Source organism: Canis lupus, chromosome 18, assembly GCF_048164855.1.
Source record: "Canis lupus baileyi chromosome 18, mCanLup2.hap1, whole genome shotgun sequence".
Taxonomy (NCBI): Eukaryota; Metazoa; Chordata; class Mammalia; order Carnivora; family Canidae; genus Canis; species Canis lupus.
The window spans coordinates 9394775-9408113 of record NC_132855.1 but is presented as its reverse complement, the minus strand read 5'-3'; the positions used below and the strand labels follow the sequence as shown (position 1 = coordinate 9408113).

General features: G+C 43.0%; 1 protein-coding gene across 8 annotated transcripts in view; it reads right to left on the bottom strand.

Moving 5' to 3' along the window:
- Positions 1 to 13339, bottom strand: part of DOCK4 (dedicator of cytokinesis 4) — a 410872-nt gene that overhangs the window by 17957 nt on the left and 379576 nt on the right. For all 8 annotated transcript variants that reach the window (XM_072783430.1, XM_072783431.1, XM_072783435.1 and 5 more), the window contains 4 exons: positions 11853 to 12019; positions 8938 to 9024; positions 1346 to 1522; positions 121 to 204 (listed from right to left, as the gene is read on the bottom strand). In XM_072783430.1, coding sequence (XP_072639531.1) covers positions 121 to 204; positions 1346 to 1522; positions 8938 to 9024; positions 11853 to 12019 — 515 coding nt within the window. The remainder of the gene's footprint in view (positions 1 to 120; positions 205 to 1345; positions 1523 to 8937; positions 9025 to 11852; positions 12020 to 13339) is intronic.

The window sequence follows — 13339 nt, the reverse complement described above, 5'->3', positions numbered from 1 at the left end:
CCCTGACTGATGGCTTCTCTTAGAACACAGACGTAGAAAAGCCAAGTAGATGGTCTCTGGGTAATCATGCATAGCTAGGCAGGAAAGAGAGAAGGTGATTGGCTTCTGCCCCCACCTTACCTGCTCAAGCATCAGCTCTCTTAACCGTGCAATTTTCTCTCCATCTTCAGGGTGACTTAAGATATATTCTTTGACAAAAAATGCCTAGAGAGAGAAAGGATAGTCAGTTTACTTCAGGGGAGTTAAAAAGAAAGTATGAGCCACAAACCTGCTCCTAAAGACCCAGCATCTTTAAAGAAGCACCAGTGTAAACCACATTTGTGGTGGCAGAAGGAATTACTCCTACTATGGACAGCTGGTCAGAAAGGGCCTATAAGGAAAGGATTGTTTTTTTTTTTTTTTTAATTTTTTTTATTTATTTATGATAGGCACACAGTGAGAGAGAGAGAGGCAGAGACACAGGCAGAGGGAGAAGCAGGCTCCATGCACCGGGAGCCCGATGTGGGATTCGATCCCGGGTCTCCAGGATCGCGCCCTGGGCCAAAGGCAGGCGCCAAACCGCTGCGCCACCCAGGGATCCCCCAGGAAAGGATTGTTTAAGGGAGAGCAGAAATTATGTAAATAAGTGTCTTTGATATAGCAAGCAAGTAGCAAATCCAAATCAATAAGCTTTATATCATAAAATAAAGTGCTTGAAGAGTCAGTATGACTAAAATGGTGGCCTCACCTTCCAAGCTGTTGTGCTTTTCTGTTTAAAACCACAAGGGCAGATGAAAAGTCCACTTAAAGAATCTTCTAAACAAGATCAGATTTTTCTATGCCCAGGAACCTCTTTGGTCAGGGAACTGGTTTTAGGTAGACATTTATTTAACATTCTTGATAACCTTTATTCATCCAAGAACACACACACACACACACACACACACACACTTTTGTCTTCAAAATATCACATATAGGAAAATGGAGTAAGTGTGCATCACAAATGACTTGTTTGCTCTACTTAACAAAGAACTCTGTATCAGTGGGAGCCCTATATTAGCATGTGGCAATTTGTACACATTTTGAAAAAAGACTTCTGAACCCCTAAGAAATCACACTTAAAAACTTTAAGATTTTATTTATTAGAGAGAGAGAAAGAGAGAGAGAGATAAGCAAAAGAGAGCACAAGCAGGGGGAAGAGGCAGTGGGAGAGGGAGAAGCAGGCTCCCCGCTGAACAGGGAGCCCCACAGAGGGCTTGATTCCAGGACCCTGGGATCATGACCTGAGCAGAAGGCAGACACAACTCACTGGGCCACCCAGCTGCCCCCATTTAAAAACTTTCAAACAACAACACTGAATCCTCACCTCTTGATACCTGGAAACCCCGCCATTCACCGCAGCATCTATAACTCCATTCAGGCACATGGTCAAGGGATTGATATTCTGCATCTGTCTTGTCTGACACTGACTAATCAGAGTCTTCAGCTGCTGATTTTTATTTTCCAATACTTCAATTGCATTCTCCAGAGGACTCATTTCTACCTGAGAAGCAAATGAGAATAAACCACATTTTGGATTTTGTGACATTCAAGAAGAAAATAGAATGTCCATGTTCTGAATGATCTGTGCTCCCCCCTGACCCCCATCAATATCTCTACCGGGGGGCCATACAGTAGAATAGACAAGGATGTGGAAGACAAATGAACTGTGCATTCAGAGTTCTGGAAAGTGAAGGTGATTATACTGACTGGTTGAAATGAGGTTTGGGTAATCAGCAATCATCAATTATATATTAGTACTGCAACAAGCCATGTAATCCTTAAAAGAAAACTCGATCTCATGTCTATTTAAACTCTTTTTTTTCTTTTTAATTTTTTTTTTTAATTTTTATTTATTTATGATAGTCACACACAGAGAGAGAGAGAGGCAGAGACACAGGCAGAGGGAGAAGCAGGCTCCATGCACCGGGAGCCCGACATGGGATTCGATCCCGGGTCTCCAGGATCACGCCCTGGGCCAAAGGCAGGCGCTAAACCGCTGCGCCACCCAGGGATCCCTCTTTTTTTTTTCTTATGAAGGGTTAAGTATTCAGGGGCCCTGCATGTTATTATCACCTTTTCAGTTGCTTACTTAATGAAGAGCACCACAGGAGATACAAAGATGCATTTACAAATCCTCTGATGTCAAGGAGCTTTCAGCCCAGTTGGGAAGATGGGACATATGCCCATATGGACCCCATATGCATATATATCAGCACCATAAGGTGGCACAGGATGGTACTCAGTTGGGAGTTACAGAAAATAAGATAATCATATATGCTGCAGGATCTATTTGTTGAAGGAGAGCCAAACAGAATTATAATGAGTTAAAAATTCTAGGTTATATGGGCGACCTGACTGTGAAAATGATGAAAGTGTTCTTCAGATGTTAAACATTGTGGCCATTATTGTCATTGACATTCTTTTTGAAGTGAAGGTCTGCCAAGCTCTTAGCCGTAAAATAATTCAAGCTTACAATAAGCACATTTAAATATTGGTTTTTTCAGTTAAGGAAACAAATTAGATTTTTAAAGGTCACTTACATCATCTTAAAACAACACTGAAAAGTACTAGAATAATTTGACTATGTCAAAATTAAGATTATACATTCTTCAAGAGACACTATAAAGAGAAGGAAAGATAAGCCAGAAAGGAGAAGATATTAATAACATATAATGCCATCAAAGAGCCTCTGTCCAGAATATATAAAGAACTCTTACAAACCAATAAGAAAAAAGCAAGTGACCCAATAAAAATTGGGCTAAAGACTTCTATAGGCACTTTACAAAGGAAGAAATCCAAATGGCCAATAAATATATGAGACGGTATTGAACCTCACTTGATCAACAATGTGAAAAACAATACCACAGTAATACACTACTAAGCACCCACCAAATGGCAAAAATAAATAGGACAAGAGCAAACAAGGATGAGAAAGTACATGCTAGACTCTCTCGATTTCGGCTGTTGGAAGTTCAAATTGTTTCAATCACTTTGTAAAACAATCTGGCATTATCCACTAAAGTTAAAGAGCTCTTTATTATACATTACGGTCCTACATGCAGTTCTCTGCAGGCATATATCTGAGAAAAAAGCAGAGTAGGAGATGTGTGTACATGTATGTGAAGAAACATACAAAAATGGTCATAAGTGTCTCAAAAATCTCTATGTTCACTGATAAGAGAATGCATAAACATACCGTGGTATGTTCACACCATGGGACAGGACACAGCAATGCAAAGGTCAGTCACAGGTAATACCATGGACTAACGTTACAAATAGTACTGAGTAACAGAACCAAATTATAATAGAATATACACACTATGACACTGTTAGATACAGTTCAAAATCAGGCAAAAGGAAACTGACTTGTTTTGGGGAAACAAACTTAGATGATCAACCAAGCAAGGGAATGGATACCACTTAAGTGAGGATAGCAGTGACCTGTAAGGGAAAGGAAAGGGAGCGAGTTGCAACTGGAAAGAGTACATGGGAAGCTTCTGGGGTGCTCCTGGCAATGTTCTGTTTCTTGACTGAGTGCTGGTTAGTGGGTATTTATGACACTATTTATGACAATAAACCTTTGTCTTATAATCACAAAAGCTAAACTATAAAGGAAAAGTCTGAGGACTCTGATGGATGGAAAGTTAAAAAGTAAGATGTCTTAGGAAGTACAACAGGGGCCAGTGAGGGGGAAAAGAGGAAATGTTCAAAGGATGCAGAGTTTTAGTTTTGGGAGATGAAACTGGTCTGTTGCATAACAATGCCCACATAGTTAACACGGTTTTACCATACATTTAAAAATAGTTAAGATGGAAAATTTTATGTGTTTTGGCTGATGGAGAAAAAAAATCATGCTCATCTCTATAGATTCAAATGCTGTTAATATGAATACTTAAAAAGTAAATAAAATGCAACGCAGACCAAAGATAAATAATAACTTCAGGAAATGTTTCCACAAATATTCCTAATTATTGATATTTCTCAAATACTGAAGAAAATCAGACATAGAATATAACCAGTGCATTCACAAAATAAAGAGAAACAAGTAAATAATATGAAAACATATCATCTCCTCCAGTATTCAACAAATGCCAAAAAAAAAAAAAAAAAAAAATCAACCCTAGTATGATCACTTTTGATCTGTTATTTGGAAAGATTTATTTTTTTAAAATTATTTATTTATTTATGATAGTCGGGGAGAGAGAGAGAGAGAGAGACCAAGACATAGACAGAGGGAGAAGCAGGCTCCATGCACCTGGAGCCCGATGTGGGATTCGATCCCGGGTCTCCAGGATCGCGCCCTGGGCCAAAGGCAGGCGCCAAACTGCTGTGCCACCCAGGGATCCCTGGAAAGATTTAAATAACACAACCCTGTTGTGCCCAGGGTTGGAGAGGATGCTGGGAAGCTGGGTATTCCCAAGAACAGTTATTCCCGCCAGACAAGATATAAGTTGATAATATGCTGTTGTTGGTCCGTGAATCAAAGGTTAAACTATGGACTCTTTGATAGATCGTTTCACCCCCAAGGAAATTTTCCTAGGGAGATGGTCAGAAGTGTGCAAAGAATATTGTGTAAAAAATGTTCATCAAGGGATTGTTTTCTGCTAGTCCCCAGACTGTGATCTTTAAATACCGTTTACCACTACAAAGCAGCAGGAGTCATTGGAGAAATGGTTGCTTTAAGGTCTGGGGCAGAGCATGTATAACTGAGCATGGAGTACCTAAGTCATCCCAGTAAGCCAGGAAGGCAGCTGGGAGGAAGGCATTAAAGCAGCTGGCCTGTGACCCTTCACTCTCTTTAACGGAGGCATATCTTTGGGGAATAGAAAAGGCGGCAGGTGAGAGGGTCTTATCCCCTTGTCAATTGAACCTTCAAGTAAATACATTAAGACTAATTACTAGGAGGGAGAGATGGTATCTGTGTCCTCAGCTAAAGAATTGCTTATACTAATAAAACCTAGAACTCTGCCTGAAGACATGATTTCCTACAGAATGTCCCAGGAAAGTTTCATAACTCTCTGCCGCACAAAATGGAATATTTCACAATTTAAATGTGCCCCCTGCGTGAGAAATCCTGTGAGCCTCACTTAAAGACTTTATTTCAAATTATTATTGATGTGGGGAAGAAGGATCTAGAAGATAAGGCTTGAGGTCTCAGATGTCTCTGTGCTTCATCTGAGCCTCCTGATTGCCTTAAAGTTATCAGCCAAGCTTGCTGCCGATTCCCACATCTGATTTGACAATCCAGGCCTGTGTGTCAGCTCAGTAACGACTACTGGATACTATCAGAGACTCAGAAGTCAATCTGAAGAGGCTCCCAAGGGCAAAATGGAACAACCTGAAAATTAATAACAGCAATAACTGCAACGGATTTAAAAAACTAAGCATGCTTAAATCCATGAATTACCAATGATACGAAAAACAAAACCAACCAAACAAGAACTTCTGTGGTCACTTTTATAGGCTGTTATCCTTCCCCTGCTATACCTCAGGGTACTCATATGGTTGAGGAGAGAACCTTCTCACTGCAGAAGTGTTCCAATGAATAAACAAAGAAGGAATGATAAGATACCACCATTTTGTGACACCCAGTAGCTGGGGGCCATGATCATCAGTGGCTGCCAACTCAGCAACAAGAGAGACAACCAGAAGCATGTAACATCCCCTATGAAGTACTCTTGCAAAAAAAAAAAAAAAAAAAGAAAAAAGAAAAATCCAAAATAACAGTATCTTATCAAACTCCTAAATCTAACTGCCAATTTACAAAAAAATATAGGGACAAAGAAACCCATTAAATTATCCCACTGGTTCAGTCTGCAGATTGCAAGGAAAAAAAGCAATTCAAGGAGAACCTATAGATCAAAAGAGACTTTAGGAGACATTTCAACTAGCTGCAATGTATGGCCCTTATTTGGATCTGAACTGAAACAACAAACGACTATATGTTGGCAAATTGAATTTAAATGAAATATTAAAAAATAAATAAAAAATAAGACTAAATAAATAAAATCTTAAAAAAAAATAAAAGACAACAAATGACCAAAAAAAGACCCAAACAAAACTCATAAAATAAACAGACCCTTGGTGAAGTGTGAACACTGACTTGATATTTTATGTGAAGGAATTACTGTTAATTTTTTTTAGATGAGATGATGCATGATATTGTGGTGATATTTTTTTGTTAATATACATACTGGATTATTTATAGATGAAATGATAGGATGCCTGAGATTTACTTTACAATAACCCAGTATAAAACAGGTGCTGGTAAAACAATATTGGCCTTTTGGATGGCTGTTTAAGTAAAATGATGGGCAAATCAGGTTCAATATATATTTTCTTTATTTTTGTATGATACAACTTTAATTTAAAAGGGACACCGGGTACTCTGCACAGAGGTGATTGCAGGGGATTAAGGGAGAAGCACATGACCACTTAGGTAGGACACTACTGCAGAAACCAGACGCTAGATGGTGCTATTAGTGGGGGCTGGCGAAGAGTGGCTGGATTCTGCGTATATTCTGATAGGAGAGCCCCACGATTTCCTGATGGATATAACATGACGTGAAAATATTCTCATTATCTGTAATTGGCGTTTAAAACCTCATCATACATTTCCTTTATAATTTTTAAATCTTGTTTAAAAATTTTTTTAAATGAGCTTACTTTATTAATCAGAAAAAAGTACAGATTTTTTTGTTCTCAAGACAATAAAGGCAATTTCCAAGAAAACAGTAGTTCAAAGGCATTGTTATCTTCAAAAGAATAGGATAATATATTCTGGGGTTATGACTTAGTGAGTAAAGGCCCACAGCCTCCTGTAACACCTCTGGTGCTAGATGTTTCACATTTCAGAAAATTTCAAATTTTAGAAATGTGATATATAGCTCGAAGCATATTACATAATCCTCAAGAAAGGTCTGGGGAGACTCTCTTTAACCAAATGCATTAATATTTCTGCAGCAAAACATAGGAATATTTGTACTAAGTGAAATACAGATCATGAGTGGTCTTACGTCAGATCAGGTTAGGCTTATTGCCAAACTGAGTTTTGGAGATGAGCTTATGAAAACATCTTTTGGTTTTGAGAATCTTTTAAGTTTTGGCATTGTACATAAGGAATTCAATTCAGGTTGGGATACATGTATTTAGTACCTACTACATGCCCCTGATCTCGAGGACCTTATATGCCATGAACTGAAGCGGTAAACCAGCAACTTTAGTAGAAGGTGGGGACATTCCAGGCAGTAGGAACAAGAGAAAGACATAAGGTTGTTATGAGTGGGCTGTGTTCAGAGAACAAAGTAGCCCAATTTAATTTGTTCTGTTTGACAGAATGTAAGATTATATATATTCTAATAAAGTAGGCAGCTGACGTTTGAAAGGTTGTGTTTTGTAACGCTTCTTTAATCATTATCAGCATGGTACTTTTTATGCCTATTTGTACGTGTGTGTGTGTGTGTGTGTGTGTGTGTGTGTGTGTGTGAGGGGGAGGGGGTTATATTTCAAAGGTTAGGACCATTGGTAAGGCCTCAGAGAATTTAACACTCTGGGTAGTAAGTAGATGAAAAGGCTCTCTGAATCATTAATGCAGGGCTAGATGACTAAGAACATTCCGTGGTTTTGGGGCAATGCCATTCAGCAGGAAGCATAATAAGACCTTCTGACGCTGTTGAACAGCCTCTCCTCTTCCATGGAAGGCACCAGGGTATACTATGTGGGCAACCAGCTCTGGGCACCCTTGACTCACACCCTACAAGAAGATGAGTACACTGAGGCAGTCTACTGAACTGAGTTCCATTTGTTTTGGAAGCCACGTGGATTTTTCAGCACTGTGAAGGGAAGATGCCCCTAAATCCTGAGCTTCATCGACCATGATAAGCTGAGTGGTTTCAGTGCTTAGTGAAGTTTCAGGTTGGATAAGCCATTCTTGGAAGATGATTTGGGCAGGAACTACTTACTTACTCCCTGACAGAGTAGGCTTGTCATCTAAATAAGAAAGGGGTTAAATGATATTTTCACAATTGTCAGGTTTTCTATCAGGTAGAGGGCTACGGCAATCAAAGGGCTGGCTTTGATCATGATGGATGCCCCAAGGGAGGGAGAAGGGCTGCGGCTTGGGAGCAGGGCTGCCATGAGGTGCTGCGAGCCTGAAGAGCGGCAGAGGCACCAGGGCGAGGTCTCACCCCCATATAGCTGCTGTCGGCTCCAGAACTGGGGCCCAGAGCTGGAGCATGTTTTACAGCCTGAAGGGTTCTGGGGTGCTGGTTTCCAGGTTCTAGAATGCCACCTGCTGGTCTCTAGCTGGTGTTCACCCGGGACTGCACAGTGAGGCTAACCCTTCTACTGCCAACAGGAAGACAGGGTGCTGGGGCTCTGCGCCAGCCCCCCTGCAGCCCCTAAGGACACTGAGCTAAAAGGCATGGATAGAATTGGCTTTCGAGTCAGGAAAATCTGGGCTCGAATCTATCCTTTTTTATTGTCTTGATGTGAGACCTCTGGCAAAGGCTTTTAGCTTCTTGTTGAAACTTGCAAAAATAGGGGTAGGGATACATACCTCATAGTTTTGGTAGGATGAGTCAATAAGACAAGGTAGAGAACCTCTTCCCTCTGGCCTACAGGCATTCGAATTCCGGATCTTTTACTCAAGGACCCGAGTTGTTCCCATGCTGTAGTCAGAGTCCTTTTTGAGGAATGCCTCTCGCTGGCCGGACTAGGAGTACAGTAACTCCGACCTCGGTCACAAGGCGACCTTCAAGCCTCGGTCACACAGGGGTCAATACCATTAACATTCACTAACTTACTCTGTGCGCTTCCGGGGACTTGGAGTCAACAGCAGAAGCAATGAATCTATGGCGTGACTCCCGGTGAGCAACTGTGATGGGAAAGTACCTGAGAATAAGCTCTGATCCTTACCACTTCACGCTTTTCCACCTCAAACCAGCGGGAAATTCCAGGTAAACTCTGCACCAAGTACAGCGATGTTCTCTCCACCCAGAGACTCTACGGAATACAAAACAAATTAAGTCCCCAAGTGTCCCTTCTTTGTAGTTACTGAGCTATGACTAATGTGTGCCATTCAACTTGGTCAGGTTTGCTTATTTCTGTAGGCTTCTCTCCAGCATGTGGGCCATCCCTTCACACTCGTGAAGCCATCACAGTAAGATACCACCGAGGCCGGGTTAATAGTTCCATTCTATGTTGTCAGACACTTTTTCCTGCGTGGACTACATGATCTACTTCAGACAGCAGGCCTGAGATATAGGAAGAGGCCACTACGTTATTTCCTTTGCCTGTTCTTTCAAATTCCAACGTAAACCCCCATCACTCTTTAAGGTCTTGCCATTTTTATCTAGAAGGGTCAAGAGTATCAGCCAGTCAACACAGGATCAGAATAACAACATCCTCACGGAGGAAAGGTCCGTGAGGAATCATGTAGCTCCATCTTTCTCTTATAAAGAGGAAGAAGCTAAGCATCAAGGAGGCAGTGCTGGGGGGTGACCTGCTTGGGGGTATGTTCTAGTTTCCTGGAGAAGCAGCACAGACCCTATCTCCTAGAACTTCTGATGTCCTCACTGGGCCACATTTTCTCATGCCCATTTCAAAGGCCATCATCCAAGAGGATCTGTATTTAAGGAGCTGAGGCTTCCCCTGGCCAGGAAGGGCACCCCTGTGACACGTGAAGCCACAGCTGCCTTGATGGGAGCCGCTGCGGGTGACAGATTTCTCTTTTGTCAACCACGTTTCTGTGTGCATGCCTCTTTTTTCTTACTTCAACAAAGTACATTCTCAAGAGGATGATAAACTGGACAAACTCCCTGAAACAGTGCCACTTATTCCAGAACAACAGAAAATGGAAGGATTTCTTCATGTCGGCCAAGATAGACTGAGACAAATAGGGCAGGGTCCCTGGGACGGTGGCTGGGAGGTCGGTGGGGAAGGGAGGGCTCAGGGCCAAGAGGAGGGAAGGTCTGAGGTGCGGGGAGAGAGCAGGAGGCCACAGGCACACGGCCGGTGGGGGGAGGACGGTGCTGCTCAGAGGAGGTGACGCGTGAGCGGGCTGCTGACGAGCGAGTAGGAGTTTGCCAGGTGGAGGGCAGGGAGGGAGGCAGCGGGAAGCAGCCCGCACAGGCCCCATAGCAGGAGACGGGGGAGAGAAGTTCAATGTCGTGGGAGCCCACGAGGAGGGCAGGCGAGTGGGCTGTGGCACTGATGAGGCTTCTGGAAGGGCAGCTCGGAGCCAGATGCCAAGTGCTGCATGCACAGGCACGAGGAGCCAGATTTCTTATCATTTTTCTAGGGGGACTGCCATCCCACTGACAATACTTAAAGTGACGGCCACGAGGAACTGCGGTGCAGAGAAGGTACTAGAAGGTGTTGGGGCTCCGGGTCGTTAGGACGTGACTTTGAGCAAGTCGACTGCCTGACTCCGGGGGATCTCTCAGACTTGGCAATCAGTGAAAACACCTGCAGCCAAAACTACATCACAAACGAACGATCGCTAATTGGTTTTGTGGGACACAAAGAAAAATGTAAGTATCCAAAAGGACTAGAAAATGATCGTGGGTTTTCTCAGTGACATCCCAGGACTGTCTCTTCCAACAGGTTCTTTGCCTTGATGCGTAACCCGTCAGCCTCTTGGTGCAGAGGACGGCTTGGTGTGAGGCCCGTCGTGACACTGCGGCCCAACCTCAGCTTCCCGTTGCGATCACCGGGCCGGGCCCGATCCCGGAGCCACTGCTGTGGGCACTGGGAACGGACACTTGGGCGGACGGAGGCCACGAGGCAACCTGACATCACGCCGGCAATGCTAATCGTGTTAGGAGAACGTTTCCCAGCGTAAGTAGAGACTCTGTGATGAAAGAAGCTAAGCCGATTGGCCCACAGTAACGGGTTTGCTTTGTGTTCTGACTACCTGGGGCTCTATCGGGTCTCACTGTTATCAAGGAAAGAAGAGATTATAATGTCTCTGTGGCACCCCCCCCCCCCCCCCCAGTGGGGCTGTGACAGCCTGAGAGACAGCAAGGCGTATTACAGCTGGTGAGAACAGACAGCTCACAGCACAGGCAAGGGGTCTATGGGGCGCCTTCACTCTGTGTCTTCTCAGAAGTCCTAGGGACACCCCATCCTAACAAGAAAAAGCAGGGATCACACGGAAATCTTCCACCGTACCAGCGGTCTACCTGGCTGTTCCCCGTCTCAGAAGCTCCTCTTCCCTGTCGGTCAGGCATTCGCTACTCACCGCTGACTACTGTCTCTGAGAATGAACACCCTGAGGTCCCCTCCACTCGTTCAGCATGAAGGAATGAGAGGACTGGGCTCAACCATGACATCTTTGACATGGTCTGAGGACCACCAGCATTGTCACAAAGAAGCTGATCCCAGGCCTTCCTCTCAGACCTACTGAGGCAGGATTCCTGAGCTAAGAAGGCTGGTTACGAAAGCACCCCATGGCACTCAACTCATACAGCTGAGTTTGAGATCAACAAGACTAAATGATTTCTGGTCCCTTCTGGTTCTATCACTTGATTCCATTCTTTTTTTTTTTTTTTTTTTTTTTTAAGATTTTATTTATTTATTTGACAGAGATGGGGAGAGGGAGAGATGGAGAGACAGAGAGAGAGCAAGCTAGCAAGCACAAGCAGGGAGAGGGGCAGAGGGAGAAGCAGACTCCCCACCGAGCAGGGAGCCTGACTCGGGGCTCCATCCCAGGGCTCTGGGATCATGACCTGTGCTGAAGGCACCCAGATGCCCCTACTGGACTCTATTTATCGAGGGGCTTGTCCCAAGAAGCTCACAGGAAGCCGTATGTAATGAGAACTGCACGGTACCTTGAATTCATTCTCTTTATCTTTAGTGCCTTTGTGAAATGGTCTGTCATAGCGGAATTTCCAGATATGATTCACTTTATAGAAACTTTTGATGTTGTCCGGAACACCCTCTCTCTGCAGGACCTCCTGGCTCTCCGGAATAGGAGTCACGGCATATATCTGCAAATCTAGGATTAAAAAGTCAAGGAAGAAACCTGACTTGGCAAACGCCACAGAAACCTGGCTTGAGCTGCGCTGTGGCAGAGAGCAGAGGATGGGTAATAATCTGGTGCTTCCGTTGGGTCAAAGTCATTTAAAAAAATTGCCAAGAAGGCGCCAAGAACTCAGTTGACAACAAACCATTTCTCAAACTACAGGCCTTGCACTAGGTTTAGGGAGGTGATTCTAAGCACCTGATTAAAATAACTCATGAATTTATGTGTCACTGATTTTTTTGTTTCTTTTTTCCTCTTTTTGGTGTTTTGGTGGGGGTGGGTGGGAAGGGCTTGGATCTTAGGTACTCAGAATCGTATTAATCCTAATCCTCATTTAAGAGACACTCTTCTCTTTAGTTCATGCATGGCCCCTCTTAATTAATGTTTGTAAAATAATGTATAAATACCCATGCAACCGTGGCCAAAGACAGAAACCAGTTCTGACAGTGATTTATATTTACCTGTGTGATGCTCTGTGTCTCCAGCCTTCCCACACTTGGGGTATCACTCTCCCAAATCTTGTACTGATTAGCAGAGTGTTGTTGTAGATGATATTTTTAAAATTACATTAAAGGGTATCATATTTACTAGTATAGTTACCTTCTTCTCAAAGAAGGATAGCAAAATCTTTTCCCTGATGTAAAGTCTTGCTTCTGTTGCATTTTATTTTCTACTTTGAAATGGTATCCATGATTATCAGTGGGAGCTTCTTGTCTCCTTAAAGATCGTAAGTTTTAGGAAGAGGCAGAAACATTCTCAAGGGGTGAATTCCGTTTGTCTCTAGGGCCTGGGTAATTTCAGTTGAGTTGTTCGTATTTTAGACCACGAGAGTGTCAATTACACAGCAATCATCAAAGGCTGTCCAAGATGCCATGGCTAAGAGTCCCCCAAAGATACTAAGGCACCTCCTTCCCTGCCCTTCCTTCCAGAATAAAAATAAAAAGGGAAAAGGGGCTGAATGGCATATGCCAGTAAATATGATGCTATCATTTCCTCCAACTGAAGCGGTTTCCACAGGATATGTTGGAGGAAAGTTATTCTAAGGGAAATCACTAAAAGGAGCTTTAAAAGCAGGGCTGAGATAGAAAAGTTTTAATTGAAAGGAAAAAAAAAATCTTAACCAGAATCCTTAAGGGATTTCCTTTCATCTGACATTGTGATAATAACTAGGACAATGTTGTTTGGAAGGAACTAAGCTAAAAATCAAGAAGGGAAGGAGGGAGAGTAAGAACTTGGCTATTGCAAAGGGGCCAGAGGCTAAACAACCTGGCACAAAAATGCTCTGCAGCTAAT